Genomic DNA, 16,364 nt, shown 5'->3' with positions numbered 1-16,364 from the left:
GCTTTTAAGAAACACAAAGCTGTGATGATTGGCTTTTTATTCTCCATGAGAAATTACTTCTGAATTAGTGGGAACTTAAATTTTAGCCCGATCTTCTTTACTTCGGTTTTGCTTTTTCCATTTCTCGCATGTTCTTTATCATACTGAAAAGCAAAACACGTTTTTTTACAAATTTGAACCCACACTCTGCTGGTCAAGGAAACTCATCATAATGTTTACCTTTTCATAGCAGATTCACTGGGCTGAATCGGATAGTCACTCCATGACTTGACTTTGGTGTAGACCTTTACACTGTTAAATCTGAAATGACAAACGGTGTGCGGCAATTACCTTGTATGACTCATTGTTAAAACATAAGTTGCGGTTGCGTTTGTACATATTACCCAGCGGTTAACGCCTCAGCAGGAATATGTTCTAATGTGGTTTTGTATTATTTAAGGGCTTCCTAGTATAAGTAGAGGTTTATCTAGAGATTTCGCAAAGATAATGTCATTTCAAATAAAACCTTCTTTGAAGCTGCAACAATGATGTCTCTACCTAACGTCTAATATAACTTATGTCTGGGGCAACTTGTAAAATGCAAGAAAAAACATGCTCCAACAAATCAATGCGGTCTGAATTAAACTTGATAAAAAAAACATTTTACTGGTAAAGAATCGTCTTAAAAATTACTAATATCAGTGTATTTGTCATATTAAACCAATCTCAAACTTGTTTCGGGTTTATTGATCTGGTAAGTATAGCTTATAATGTAACGCCCCTTGGTGATTCAAAAAGCGTGGGCACAAATTCGTATTATAAGAACGAGGTAAGATAAAATGATTTTATTTTATTTCGCAATAGCGTCCAGTTAGCACGTACGAAATTCTTCTTGTTAAACCCACACGTTTTTGTTGCAGATGCTGCTAAAAATCCACAAATTAGTAATATGCATTGTATTCATGGCGAGGAAAATTATTTTCCATCTATTGTACCATTATACTGGATAGGATATAAAGTAAACGAACCTTTAATTAGTTTAAATCACATCGCCAATGTACCAACTTGAAACTGATCAACCGAACTATACAACTGGTCTAAACGATTTACATATTTACCGTGTAAAGTCTAGATCCTGGCAGTTAGTGCCCGACACCATGTTGTTAGGATCAAGACTGCATGGAAGGTCATCTGTTCGTGGGATGGTAATAATGTAGGTTGCATAAGGACTCTTGCAAGGTTTCGGACCGAAAAAGTCGCTACTGTCTTCGCAAAATCGGTGTTCCTGAACAATAAACAAATTTTATTGTTTGTAAAAGTGATTCACACACTTTTAAATGCGTCTTCGAGAAAATAGGTCAAGATGTACGTAAATGAACTATAACCCTAATAAAAGCTTATAAAAGATGAAAACTTATAAAAGAGAAAACAAAGTGAAATAAAACATGTACCGATTTGAGAAACTTGGCCTCTAGTTTTGGATCCTGTGTTGACGTCACTGGGTATGACGTGTCAAATGACATCACATGACCACCGTCAACGTTTTCCGGGGTTTGTTGCAAAACTTCTACGTCTTTGCTTCCGTCAGCCAAAGGTACCACAAAGTTGGAATCACCCATATGAGCCACTTTCGTGTAAATCCTGCATTACCAATAAAGAACTCAATGTTACAACAAAAACGAAATCGTAAGGAGCAGACTATAGTTGTCGGCTGGTTAGTGCAAATGTTCCACATTAAGTCTGGGGTCTATTTTCGATTGGACTATATTCAACACAAACTATTTATTAACGTGATCAGTTTCTGCAAGCACGTTAGTGTAAAAAGTGTAAACGTTTAATTCACCCCTTTATTAGAAACTATGATCTCAAATTGTATTCTGGCCATCATACAGACCCTTTAGAAATGTGCAAACCCTGCGGACATTGGGAACCACTAACAAGCGTAATAGTATTGTACCGACCTTATTTGGCTTCAAAACAAATTTTCCAATTGCAAACAATATCCTGGCGATTCATTTATATTGATACAATTTACGTCAACGTACGTGGAAGGCACCGTGCTTGGTTGAGCTTCCCCTCCAAATTCCACGTAAAATGACACGAGTCGGCCATTGTAGCAGCTTTCACATCCTGTTGTTGACACATCGTTCGGATCTACTGTGATTTTGATCGACACTTGCCCATCAGTTTGCAGGGAAGTGATCACATCGGGGTAAGTATCCTACGACATATCCACACATGAACGGTTTGGGGGAAAATACGATTGGATGTGCTCGGCATGATAAGAAATAGTACTTGGACTTTGATTTAATTTAGCTAAGATGCACATACATTCATACTAGCACCAACCCTTAAGACCAGCGATCACAGCAAACCGTGATCATCTTAACTGATTGCTTGTTGATCTGGCAATCCCCTACTACGAAGCTGACATGTGCAGCATACAAGGCAGGCAGCGGTGCTTGTGATTCGACTTTTGGGGGGCTCATCACTGAGCCTGTGTAGCTCAATTGGCGTAAACTATGACTAATTTATTATTGTGGGGGGATTGATGTAGAGCTAAATGATGTGCCTGAGCAACGATGGCTGGTAATGTGATCTTTGATAATGTGATCACAACCATCGTATGCCTAACGTGTTTAGATTATTTTGACGTCACACATTAATGGCGAAATAGATTTACTGGCATAATTTGGAAAACTTACTTGTTCTTAATATTTTCCTTCATGTAAACTTTTATATGCAAAAAATCTGATAACATCATACCTTACGGCTGGCCCGCAGCTAAATTTCGATAGGTTGCACAAAAAGCAAAAGCACCTAAGTTATTTGAAATGGTATATCTACAAAAATGCTGACGGCTACAGGGTGGGGTTAGGTATTATCTTCAAAAATTATTCAATAAAACTAATTTTACAAATGTGTTCCTAATGCAACATTTTCAAAAAATTTGTTCCTAACCCAACCCTTCTTTGGCTGCTAAATAAATAGATCAGCTCTTTGCGTCACCTATCGGAATTTTGCTAAATGACTGTCGTGACGTATGATGTTAGTAGCTTTACCTTTACATGCGATGTGTAGTAGGGGCGCAAATCCTAAAATTCGGGATTTAATAATTACTAGGATACTGTCTCGACTCGGCTGATTTCCATAATACAATTGTTGGAGGCCGCCCACAGTGTTGTCATACAATTTGCTTCTATATAGACTCATTAAGCAAACATTAAACAATGTAATATATCTCACATTGTTGAACTCCCAGTAAGCATTGAAAGTATGAGAAGTTGGTCCAGCCGATGAAGCGACGAGAGTCAGGAAAAGATCGCGTTCATCTTCAAGTTGTTGTCGAATTAGCTGAAGCTCGAAAATTCCTTCGAGTTGACCGAGTGATGACGTCATTACCTGTTGATAAAACCGTACCTATGATTAGGTTTGTTAAGGTGATGTACAATCAATCCAAAAGTGTTTAGTATGTTTCTCAACTCGTTAGACCAGTGGTTTCCAAACTTTTTTGACGATTTTCTCTTTAAAATTTAAAATATTTTTTTAGGCTTCTTAAAACACATGGCATGTGTTTTGAAGTTCACAATTATATATACAGTATATATCAAAGACATCAAGGGTCACTAGATATACTATGCGTATAACCTCGTCGCTGAAATAGTTGGTGTATCTGTCCAAAGCGTTAAAATTCCACAAGCATGAGAATTGATACGCCTTTGATAATTCGTACAACGACCTCATGATCAGATTTTCCTGGTTCTGGTACAAACTGCAAAACAAAACAAAATTTATATTTTTACCTTCTTTTTATTTTTATTCCTTTTTATTAGGAACACCCGTTTTAGGTGTCCAAAAAATCACATGCAACATTAATCCAATTAAAGTTTGTATGGCGTTAGAAACTGGATTATGTAAATTCCAATTTAAAGCGAAATATAATCATAAAAAACGACTGAATAGAGCTAAATTTATAGAGTCGTTCTACTTTACCTAAAAAGCAGATCAGTAAAGGACATTTTCATTTCCACTGCAATGCTGTTTTGAGCTGACTCAGCTGCTGCATCGACAGTTGCTTGTGTTTCAGCTAACAGTGCTCGATTGTAAGATATTTCCTGCAAACGAGACAATTAAGCTTCAGAAATTCAGTATTTTAAGAAAAAATCGTTTTGGGTTAACAGCACCGTCAAAAAAGCTGGAAATAAACAACGAAGCAGAGTCAAAATCATCCAAATAATGTTAACACTTCCATACCAAGATGACCAAGATGTTGTGAAAACAATAGGGTTTGCACTTTGCCTGATGCAGCAAATTAATTTTGTGAATATTCCAAATATGTTTTGCAGTTTAAGTTGTCTGGTATTTGATATTGTACCATTAAAGTCTCACTATGTTAATACACTTGAAATTAAATATTTTTGTGTAACTGATACCTTAAGTTGGACGTCGATATTCATGATGCGATAAATCAAATTAATTCTCAACGCCGCATCTCTATAGAAATCGTTGATCACGCGGTCCAAGTTCTGAACCTAAAAAGACAAAAATTTAAGAAAAATTACAAAAGGAGGCTTTATGTTTTACGGATGTGATGAGATTTTTTATACACCAACGTTGCACTGTACTGTGTTTTTATTGTACTAGGTTAACAACGAAAATTGCTTTTAAAGTTAAATAAATTCAACAAAGTTTAACACATAATTGTAGGTTGTATGTTGTTAGTTTTTTTGATATTTTTTAAAGTTAAGTTTTTCGGAAAAAAATGAACAATTATTAACAATTCGAATATGAGTCGACACATATATGTCCCTTGTATAAGTATTTTGACAACTTACGATGTCACTATCAGGGTTGTCGTACAGACATTCCAATTCCTGAACGAGCATTTCTTTGTTCTTTGCGAGATCGCTTAACATGATAGCAGGAACCGCTGAGGCATCAATGGTACTGAAGTCCAAATCATCTGGGTCCATCTTTTCGTATTCGTACCCGAAATCCAAACTGTAATTTGTTGAAAATGTTTTCGTTTGAAAGAAAATGTTTTGAAAGTACAATTTTACCGTTCTTGCAGAGTAAGTGAAGCTTCCTTAATGCTTGGGGTTGGACAATCTGGTTCTCCAAACAACACATCCAAAACCTAAGTTTAAATGAGACAAAATAACAGAGTTTAAACTGACCGAATCAATATTAGGGTTTTAAATGGTAGAATAGACGTATATATGCGATTCACCACATTTTGTGCCTAACCAATGAGTTAGATGAACCTATTACATATGTACAAGCACTAACGTTTTAGATTTAAAGAGGACAATATGTGCCTATGTACTGTGTAACCTCCGATTCATGACAATGCGTGCATGGCAATTGCAGTTATGAATTCAGTTAAGCAAGTCAACCTAATTCGATCCAACTTGTTCTAAATGTTCTCTTACTTGCATTGCGCCCTGGAAAGCATCAGCAGGATTAAGGAACACCAAACCTTGAACAAAACCTGCGATTCCTCCAATAAGTGCTGGAACACCGGTGGTCAACTGCAAACAAGGTTTTGTTGCTATGACAGTTTATAATATGTAAACCTTTGTCAATCCTGACCCGTTTGGACCAAATAATTTTCCGTATAGGCGATACCTATATTAACCGATTTCGATTAGTTAAAGCTATACCACAGTACAAATCATTTGTACTTTAAGTTTTGTCCCAATAAGGCAAAGATCTGGATTAACCGCGGTAAATTATATGTGTACAGGATAACCATAGGCCAATTAGCTTAGACTTGTACGGGGGTTCTACATTTTAAATTAGAGTTCTACATTTTAAATATTCTTGAAAGCTTGAATTGGAAAAGTTGCTTTATCAACCAAAGCAGACAAGCTTACAACTAAGATCTTCGAAATGTACAGATTTCTTATGAGTTTATGATACAAACGAGATAAAGTGGGTGCAACTTTAGACCACAAATCAAGCTCATTTTGATTTTAAATTTAAAATAAACTCAGATTTACAACACCAGGCAGACGACTTACTTTCAAAAAATATGAATTGATTTGTACACATTTAAAATAAATATACAATTATTTAAACTGATATAAAGCATGGCGTGCAATATGCGACATGCAGTCTAATCATATAAATTGTATAGCCATCAGTGACACATGCTTTTTACTCACTTTTTCTTGCACAATAGCGAGTGGGACTAGAACGTTGATCTGTAACATTTCGCTCTTCATTGTTCGTTCAAGCTGGCGTAGTGATTTCGAGTAAAGGTTCTTTGCACTCTTCAGTTCTGCTTCGTTGTTAGCAAGCTCCCTATCACTTGTAGTAATTGCAAGGTCGACGACAGATTGCACTGTTTGACTCACCATTACTATATCTTGCACCTAGAGAAAATGTTTCGTGTTATTTTGTTTTAACAAAACGACGTTTTTATTAATTATTTCCTGATATGAAAACTAGTAGAATTAAACATCTACAGATATGCTGAATAAGCATTTTATTAATTTTTGTTGAAGGGGAAACAGTTTTTTTAATATATTTATTTAAATTTTTATGTTTTTTAGTTTATTTCTTGAAATTTTTTGAAATTGTTATGATACAGTTGTTCGACGAATTTTGTCTCTTTTTAACAGCAAAAATTAGTTTCTCTCATGAAAACTGTACTCTTCGACAAGTAAGGCGTATTGGACCACAAATGGGTTCCAATACGCTTAAAGTAACAATTAATTTGAAAGGCTTTTCGAGATTTGAAACGGCATTTTTAACAAAAAGTGTGGACTACCTCATTCATAACACTATTATAGGAATCCTCAAATGCTTTTCCAGTGCTGATAAGCGAGTCAGTTCTGGTGCTTAGATAAGACCAATCTAGATCTGGAGCGTAATCTTCAGTATGTCCATAGTAGTCGAAGCCTTCATTGATCATATCCATTCGAAGTTGCATCTAAGTTTAGTAAAGAAAAAAAAAAGAAAAAAATAGTGCGTTGAATAGTTTTTATTTTTGCCACTATAAAATATTGTGTGGATAAAAGTTTAAATTATTGTTAGGGTCATATTTTTTTATGATACAAAAACTTGCTACTATTTGTTAAACAAAATATTGCAACAAACAAAACGCATCTTCTGTAACTAAAATTTTAAGTCAATACCCCTTGAAAACCGCCAAAATCTGAAGGTAGTTACCCTTTGTTAAGAACCACGGTGATAGAGTTGTTTAATAACCAAATTTGACTAAAAATACTACAGTTTTTCCTAAAACAGAAAAAAATACTTCTTGGTGCATTGGAGATGACTCATCAGTAACAGAGAGCAAGAAAGAGAAAATATCAGATGCTTCGTCATTGTCGTTACGCTGGAACAACGATTCACCATGACGACGGATGAGCTCAAGTAGTTCCACATCCGATTGAAACCACGGCTTAACTGTACTTCTTGTTTCAAGTGCTGTGGTTTGTACTGTACCAGTGCTTCCCTACAGTAAATAAATACGATTAAACGATTGAAAGGCAACTTGTATATATAACTATAACTTCTACACCACTAGTTTTTTGACTCTTCTAAGGTTTGTGCACCAGTATAACTTTTCATTGCATCTCGTTGATTTTATTGAATCTAACAAAACTAACAACAAACAAAAGAAATCGTGTTTCTGCAATGCGAACGCGATTGTAAAACATAAAGTAAAAACAATCACGCTTTGTTATACGCCATACAGCTACAAACAATCCTAAATGTTATAAATTCGACAACCTATACAGAGATTACACAATCGGAGCTTTTTATAAATGTTTGTTCGCTGTTTGTATAGCGTTTTAGTCTTCATGATCATTTTGTGGAAAGTAACAGTAGGTTAAGATCAACCAATTTATGATTTAGCATTAAACTATAAGACTATGTAATAGTGTTTTGCTAAAAACAGATGTAGATGCTTACATGAAAGCTAAAAATAAACCATCAAATAATTCCAATAAAAGTTACGCAATTTGCCCACGCCCCATTAATCTTATTCTGACAGCACTTGAAATTGTAAGACGCTCCCACTAAAACCCCACTTCAAAACTGTTGCATCATAAAACGCAACCGTGAAAAGGTAAGGACTTATAGATTCGCGTAGAAAAAACCACTTACTAAATGTACTTTAAACTTACGACAAGAGGAACTGGATATTGAGAAAATCCATCCAAACCAGGTTGCCCGTTTATTCCAGGGTCACCTCGGTCACTGCCACAACTTGGATCACTGTTACATTCAGGCCAGCATATGATTATAATGCACATCAACCAGGCATGACAGATTCGTCCACATCCACCAGTTCCACCGTATCTGCAGTTTATTTAAATTTGTAAATTTACAAATTAAAAGGTAGTATTTTTGTAATTTTAAAAACTTGAAAATTTCAATTAGTTTAAACTAATCTTGACAAAGTTACCTAGTATACGATTTCTAATAAACTAAAGTGTTACTCTTGAATCCAAATAAAATTGTTTTTAGTGATTAAAAACTTTTTTGAACCTAAGATCTCGTGGTCCAAAAAGGCTATCAAAAGAGATTAACGAAAGGGTATTTTAATTGTGTTTAGGGTTGGTCGTCAGCTTGGTTTCAAATGCCAGCTCGGTGACAAGAAGATATGTTTCTAATTGCATTCTTATAGGTCTTATAGGAGGTGTTGTTGTTGTTTTTAAAAAATATATATAATCCATTAGAAAAGCTTTATAGAGCATACGAGAGCCGCAAATATATTGCAAATATTTGGGAGAGACTTTTAGTTTAACTTATAGACTTGACAATTTGATGACGCTATAAAAATTGTTAAAAACGTAATGACGTCACTACACGCAAATACAGGTCAAAAAACGGGTTTCCTCGTGAATACCAAGGTCACTACAATCAGTTTTTGGATTGCGCATGAAATGTCCGGGTACGTTCTATTACATTTGTGTCGTAAGTTTTCTTTCTTTACAGTCGATTAGTACCACCAGTGGTTTCAAAAGTGTACATAATTAAACCTACATAATATGTTTTTAAGCGGGTATTTAAATTTTAAACTTTGGTGTGTCCATGTCCCTTCGGTATATTCGCCCGTAGTGAATGTGGGTAATCTTGTTCCATATTGAGTCGAATTTAAAGGCTTAAAGTTTAAAATCGCTGGAAACGTTTCGGAAACTGGTGTGCAAAAATTAATTAGTCTTTTTAAATGTAATCCTTTAATGTCAAACCAATAGCAATCCCACGGGCCGAGTGAATAAAATTGGCACAAGCCATTGATTTATGTCTGTGTATATAATGTGAATCACATACCCGGAGGCAGATTGTATTAATAGCAGTAGCGAATGAATACATGTTTTCTTAAATTGCACTACTTGTTTTACTCTTACACATCACATTATCGTTAACGGTAATTGTACCCAAATGCAAATTTAGTTTACGTGTATCACCAAATAGCAGGTTAATATGCATCTACAATAAAGCGTTTGCTCTCTTTGTGACGACATAAACGTGTTGAATTGTTTTCTCTTTGTTACAAACACTGGCACTTGCAGAAACTTTTGAGTGGTTGTAACTGAGTGCCAGCAGATATCCTTTGTGGTAATAATATTTGGGTCTCAAACCATAAAATCGATTAAAACAGCAAATTCAGTCCTTTAATACAAAAGTGTTTCTCATTTTGCGTCCCGCCAAGTATTTACCAAACCATAATGTGGCCCTTTATTCTCTTAATCTTGGACAACCCTGACCTAGGATTTATACTCCTAACAAATGCTATAGGTCCTTGCTATAGGTCGATTCTTTTGACGTATAGTTTACTGTTATTATGCTGCCTTTTGTAATGTATATAAGTGCACTTCACTTAAAATGTCTTATTTTCGTTGTGGTCATTTGGACCCTTTTAAAGGTTACAGTTGCTTTCAATCGAGTACAAATCGAGACATGCTCTTTTACGGGTGTTACTTGAATCTTTTGGGATCTTTAAAGTTTGCTTACACTGGAGTACACTTCGAAGATTGTTTTTTTGCAATTGTTGGCTGGATTTTTAAAGGTTACAAAGGCTTGCAAATTAGTACAAATCGAGGCATGCTCTTTTGCTAGTGTTAGCTGGATTATTAACGTCGATATCATACCCTCCGCGTCCTCCTAGTCCGTGCTGTATGGGCGGTCCACCCGTTCCTGGATATTGTTTTAAGTCAACCAGACCGTCAACCTTCTCGGTGTAAAATTTGACAGAACCGACATTGCCTCCCGCACCTGGTAAACCGGATTTGCGTGCGTCAGAACCGTTGCCACCGTTTGGTCCAGGATTACCTAGACAGAAGTCGTGATTAATTACCCCCTCCGGGCATGTAACTGATGGCCTTTTTGAGAGAACTGTAGTAACACATGAAGTTGTATTTGACCTGGAAATGATGTTTTTTTCTAAATAAAAAGAGTGCCCTAATCGATCATCTGCATTCGGTGTTTGACTTTCATTTTTAATTACCTGTTTGTAAGTTACCTGTTTGTCCCTGATCAAGTCTACATATAACAAAATTTCATAGGTCACATTGTAAAAACCCAAAAGTTTCATGCAATTTGACCGATCAAATTTTCGTTAAGCCTTTCCAGTTTGTAAAAATCAGACAATTTTTGTGTTTTTCCATATACCCGCTGTGTTATTTTGGACACAAGTAGAATCTATTCTATTTGAATAAGACAGAAACTCAAGATGTCTTAATAGGCGAAATTAATATTTCTGTTGCAAATAAAACTTTAAACTGACGCTGATCGTCTGCCACTCTTTATGAGTATATTTTGTATATTTGACAAGTGAAGACAGATCTGTCGGTCACCACCCTGTTACAGCGGCTGATTCTTGTAGTCTGTTATGACATCACACTTACTTGTTTAAAAAACCATCAGCAATCTACAAATTAAACTATCAATATATACAATGATGTTATTTTCAGTGATGTTTAAGTACAACTAGTTTCTTTGTTACTTGTTACGTCTTAGTAAAGTAGACGATGTGACAATATTGAATCAAGTTTTCTGGGAACAAAAAATGCTTCATTGCCGCAGGGACTTGTTGATTGAAAGTGTAATATGTTTACATGCAGCAACACAGTAGCCGAAAGCCTTTTTAATAGCAACCTTTGTAACGTTTTTCGCCGAACAGGTCCCCGCAACTTTTGTCGCACGTCTCTGAGCTGCTCAAACCGCTGGTTTCCCACGTGTTATCAACACCTTGTGTTCCATCACCTCCAGCCTCTGCAGTGTTGCCATCCGACGCCTAAAATATTGTTTTTGCAAGTTGTTAAATGTTAAAACAAATAACCAATCTTCGAGTGTTAAATGGGTCTAACTTACATGGTGTTTCATATCAGCATGGGCATTTGCCAAAACGTTTGATAAATAAATCAAGTCGCTTTTTAAGTCTGTTTGGGCCGGTATTTTTCTCTATTAAACATATGATAATACTAAATATTGCATCTAAATTGTGCAAAACAGCATGTGTATAATCTCTAGCCCAGTGCTTCCCCAACTTTTGAGCGCGATCCAAATATATTTAATTTTTTTTTTTTCCGCACCCCTTCAAGGGTAAATGTACCCTTGGTTGAGAATCCCTAATCTAAAATGCGTGTTAATAAAAGCGAAAGCTTTGTAAACTTAAAAAAATGTAGTGATGCATTTGCAGATTTGAACCTAAAATTGTGATGTTATACAAAGCAACTGCATGCTACTATTTGTGCTAAAACAATTAGGTAAAAGTTATACCTGACTGACAAAATTGACGTTCCCTTGCACCCAGTGAAGATAGACGTCGATATTAGGGCTTGAAACTCCTGTCTTTCCGTCTGCACCATCATCCATTTCGGCTGCTTTCGACAGATAGTAACATTTTGTGCCGTCTAACGTTTGGCATACTTCTGGCGACTAAAATCAGATAAACGTAAAACGTTGGAAACTTGGCCTCTTTAAATCATATGGTTTTTTTGTACAGTATGTATAAGTATGTATAATCGGTCGTCAACTCATACTTTGTTTGAATAGATAAAACTTACAGTTCAACTAAAATTTTATGTTAACAGCTGCTGATTTTCAAAAATGTCCTTTATACAGCATATAAAGTGCCTTATATCTTTAAGTTGGATTTAAAGTGCAGTCTGTGTTTTTTTAAACGTATTTAACCTTCACTGGACAACCGAAGTTTAAAAAGAAACCTGTGTGTAACTAAAATGTAAATTTCTAAACTATGTTTGTGTTGCCACAATTAAACCAAAATTTACTTGGAGTACGAATGATCCGTCGTTTGAAATTAGCTTACGGGCGGTAATTGTTACACTTTTTAAACCCTGGAACTCGATGGTGGGCTGATCGACATATACAGTGTCACCTCTCATAATCAGTTGAAGGTTCATTCTGGTGCTGGTAGTTTGAGTAACTGGAAACCGTCTGTAATACAAATGTGCAAATTTTGGTACATGACCTTTGTTTAAGCCTCATCAGTGCAGCTGGTGACGAGAAATCAGCCGTATGGGCTAATATAGACCCTTACGACAATCCAGTTTGTTGGGATTAGCAAGCTGAAAGCCGCACTGATGAGACATTTAGGGAGAAACCGTGTACTGTCTAAAGCTTTTTATGTATTGGATTTATGCCTTTATGTTACCTTTGTTTAACATTTATTAGTTTATTTGAAGTAAAAATGCAATTAACTTGTTAATTGTCCCGTATAAAGTTACCATAAAATGATTCCTTTATACTTTTTGTCTTAGGGATGATCGTGCGGTTCATCCTTTTATCAAGTTAAAATATGATGCAAAAACGGTTTACATTTATGTTTTCCTTTGTCAAACATTTATACGAGCGTTTGTTTTAATATTTTTAAACAAAAACAATAACTGAAAGAGAGATATACCCTTGTGAATTTTCTACCAGCAGTTGTCGCACTGTGGATAAATGCAGCTCTCTTCCCATGACGTCAAACACGTTCGTTGATGTTTCACTAATTGCTGGGGTGAAGACCCATACCGGGGTAGGTACATTCAATACAGAGGGTGTTTCAGTTCCAAGAGTTACTAAAACAGCCATATATTATGTTGTCTTTAATCTGCTATAAAGTTACAACGCGTAAACCAATAAGCAAACTTATTTATTAGAGACAAAATCTTTTTTGCAAATGAGTCATATTTGGTAACTTATTTAATTACTTAATGCAGAAAAAAACATGAATTATTTGTTTGGTGCAAAATTATCTTTCCTTTACCCACAAGAAACTATAAACTACGGTGTAGCTGCAGCGCGATAAACAAACTGAGTTCCTAAGTTTAAATTTAGTTACTAACCCATCTCAGTATAAATAACTGCGCTCTTTGCGCCATCTATCGGTTTGTCTGTTGTGAGTTCTTGTGTTAGTACCATTAGACATAATGAAAAGACAAATTATCCGTTTTAAGATTAATCCATAACCATAAAAAGAAGGCATACCTTCAGCAGAGTACGGTGCATCATTTACCGTCCAGTAAAGCATTGGGTATTGGCTCCAACCAGCGCCTGGCGAATCGCTTCGTTTAATCATTACATCGAATCCAGTCGTATCAGTGTTGGAAACCGTGGCTAAAAATCTGCAAAAAACTTGTTTGTTGTTAAAAACTTCCATGAACAGGCTACACTTAGAAACAAATCATAATGAAGACAATTTAAAATTGAATGAAATAACACTATTCCGCAAATATATAAACTGAATAAAATCAAGGGATTGAATGTTGGGCGTAAAATGTACAACTTAAGTTGTTTTGTGTTTTTTTCCTTACTCCTTATCGTAACATTTTATGCATTTAAAAAATGACATTTTAATGTAGTAAGAATTTTGGGAAATGCGGTACTTTCATTCTCTACCTCTTTAACGCATTTCTAATTTAATCGCTGCCGCTGTCTTTATTTTGTCAGAACAACATATTCTTGTGAAATGTACTTACGTGTCAGGGTATGTTGGGTCACCTCTTACCCACGCATAAACTCCCGGTTCGTATGTATACGGAATCGTGAACGTAATTCTTGTCGTTATTTCTCCGGTGTCGGAGGGAAACAAAGTAGCTGAAGATTCTAAAACAAGAAGTTTTGTTGTGACCACGTGACTTTTGCCGTATAACATCCGCATTCAAGCATGACGGATTTTGCTTTTACAAATGTTGAAAAAACTTCAATTGACGAAAGGAAGTTTATTTAACAAATTGAAAAGTCAATTAACCTTCCGGGTCTACCACAGCGTCCCACTCCAAACTTGGTGACCAGTCCCAACCGCTGCTGACGTCATAACGCGTCACTGTGACGTCAAATCCAGTAGTTGTAATTGAAGTGACCTGGTCAAATCATACTTTAGTGCGTTTTAAAAAATTAAAAATAAACTTTTTTGACAAAAGCTTGTCACTGTACAGTTACAGGTTGGTTAATGAAAAAGGGTGTATATCAAATTATAACATTTAAAAAACAGTCGTTATTTTAAAAAGAACCATTTTAGAATCTAAATTTTAGATTCTAAAACAACAAAGGTGCAGGCCGAAAAAATAAAACGTTTGATGCAACCCGGAATGAATCATATACCTGGGTGCGAAACTCGCCATTTCCAATCAATCCGTTCCTAACCCAAGTGTAGACCTGTGGTACACTAGTGAAAGCTGAAGGGAACGTCTTAAAATCGACATGAACGCCGACAGAAGGACTCTCGGACACCGCCAGTGTCACAGAACCTGATTGTTCTGAAAAATAAAAGCTGAGTAGTTGCAATTGCGACTTCTTTATTCCAGACGATCTTCGTTTGGACAATAATAGCATGTCTAACTAACATGCGTTCTCTTAGAAAAATACATTCCTCCAAAAAGAATACCTTACTATTTGCCGCGATTTTTAACAGTTTGTTCAAACACTTGCATCCCAAAATCGTTTGTTTGTACAGGTTTTACACTTAAGACACTTGGAAAATAGCATTTTTACAGTTCTGTCAGCGTTGTAGTATCATAAACTTATTGTAGTATCATAAAGCATATCGTCGGACGGCATTTGCACGCGACATCTACCTTAAGTTACTCACATTTCTACATAAAAAATAAACAGTGCAAAAAATGAAGGTACCGTGATCATTTAAACAAAGCGAGGTTTCCAGGTCACTGTGTTAAAGCAATCCCAAAACAGATAAATGCTTTATACCTAAATCATACCTGTGCGTGCCGCATAATTGAAATTGGGAAACACCACTAGGAAACAAAGACAAAGCGTCAACATCTTGTTTCCAATTGACATGTTACTTCTTGCAATTGGTAATCGATCTGATGGATGAAATTAGCGGCCTGCCCTTATCGTAAGGTAGACTACGAAAGCGTGAGAAATAATGCAGCAGGTCTTTTAGCAGGTGTTGACTTTTCACATTGCTATAGCATAAGTCGGTAAGGTCGAAAAACAAAGGCTTTTTCATACTTACCGAGATGTAGATAAATTTTGGCCAAATGTTTTGATAATTTTCAGCGCACCATTAGGTAACAAAGACAATAAACATAACTAATAATTCTGAATACAACATTGCAATTGATATTTCCTGCTAATTAACAAATACTAAGTTTTGAAACTTGTGCCAATTTATTGCAGGTTGAAATGAAGAAAAGGTAAATCACTCGAGTGTTGCTATGCGGTATGACGAAACAAACAATATTGTAACAGATTCGCTTGACGAAATTTATGAAGAGTTAAAAAGTCGATAAGAATGTTTATAAATCTCAAATTAATTCAAAATTTGAAATTGAATGTGAGTTTTAAAAGCGCCTAAAAATACCCATTATCAGCCCATGATCATGCCATATTCCGTATATTTGTCATTCCCAACTTTGCACACAATGTCATTGTGGGAAACAAATAGCAGCTGAGTAAATGCAATTTTTCAGTAATGTCACGCCATATTACGCCTATCAAAGGTACATATCAGCAAGTGTCAAGCAAATTGGCGTCAGCAATGTATTTTTGATATGGCACCATGTCTATGCGTCACAAAAAGATAACAAATGGGAACAATTAAGTAATACACTTTGTGGAACATGCAACCGGCACGTTTTTGTGTGTCTGTGGCAGAGTTGCAATTCGGGCCAGGTTCGGGCTTGAATTTAAACAAAACTGGCTTGACGGACTGCACATTGAGCATAACTTATGCCGCATTTTTACATCATTTCGGTCTTTGGGCTTGCCGGTTTGGGCCCAAATTTTAGGCCGCTATACAACCCTGCTGGTCTGGGGGTGACGGACGCTTGTCAGGTGTACATACTGCGTGAGCGCTGCTGCCAATCTTTTGTTGTCCTCACCCTAAACCAGGGTTATTCAACGGGGGCGATATCGCCCCCCAGGGGGCGATTACGTCTACCGAAGGGGCGATG

General features: G+C 36.0%; 1 protein-coding gene across 1 annotated transcript; it reads right to left on the bottom strand.

Moving 5' to 3' along the window:
* Positions 1 to 20: 20 nt before the first annotated feature.
* Positions 21 to 14,804, bottom strand: LOC145233257 (uncharacterized). Its single transcript, XM_080097951.1, has 25 exons — positions 14,551 to 14,804; positions 14,198 to 14,309; positions 13,926 to 14,052; positions 13,435 to 13,571; positions 12,866 to 13,025; positions 12,234 to 12,399; positions 11,722 to 11,880; positions 11,098 to 11,236; positions 10,092 to 10,272; positions 8,121 to 8,295; positions 7,244 to 7,444; positions 6,755 to 6,916; positions 6,147 to 6,356; positions 5,412 to 5,510; positions 5,040 to 5,116; positions 4,815 to 4,980; positions 4,413 to 4,511; positions 3,973 to 4,094; positions 3,628 to 3,751; positions 3,226 to 3,381; positions 2,025 to 2,200; positions 1,431 to 1,620; positions 1,098 to 1,264; positions 220 to 300; positions 21 to 143 (listed from the first exon to the last, which is right to left on the bottom strand). Exons 1-25 carry the CDS (start codon positions 14,779 to 14,781, stop codon positions 98 to 100), a joined length of 3,663 nt encoding a protein of 1,220 aa, XP_079954077.1. The 5' UTR covers positions 14,782 to 14,804; the 3' UTR covers positions 21 to 97.
* Between the last annotated feature and the right edge of the window lie 1,560 nt (positions 14,805 to 16,364).

This window comes from Phallusia mammillata, chromosome 6, assembly GCF_965637545.1.
Source record: "Phallusia mammillata chromosome 6, kaPhaMamm4.hap1.1, whole genome shotgun sequence".
Lineage (NCBI taxonomy): Eukaryota > Metazoa > Chordata > Ascidiacea > Phlebobranchia > Ascidiidae > Phallusia > Phallusia mammillata.
The sequence above is the reverse complement of the archived record's forward strand: the minus strand, read 5'-3'. Positions and strand labels throughout refer to the sequence as shown.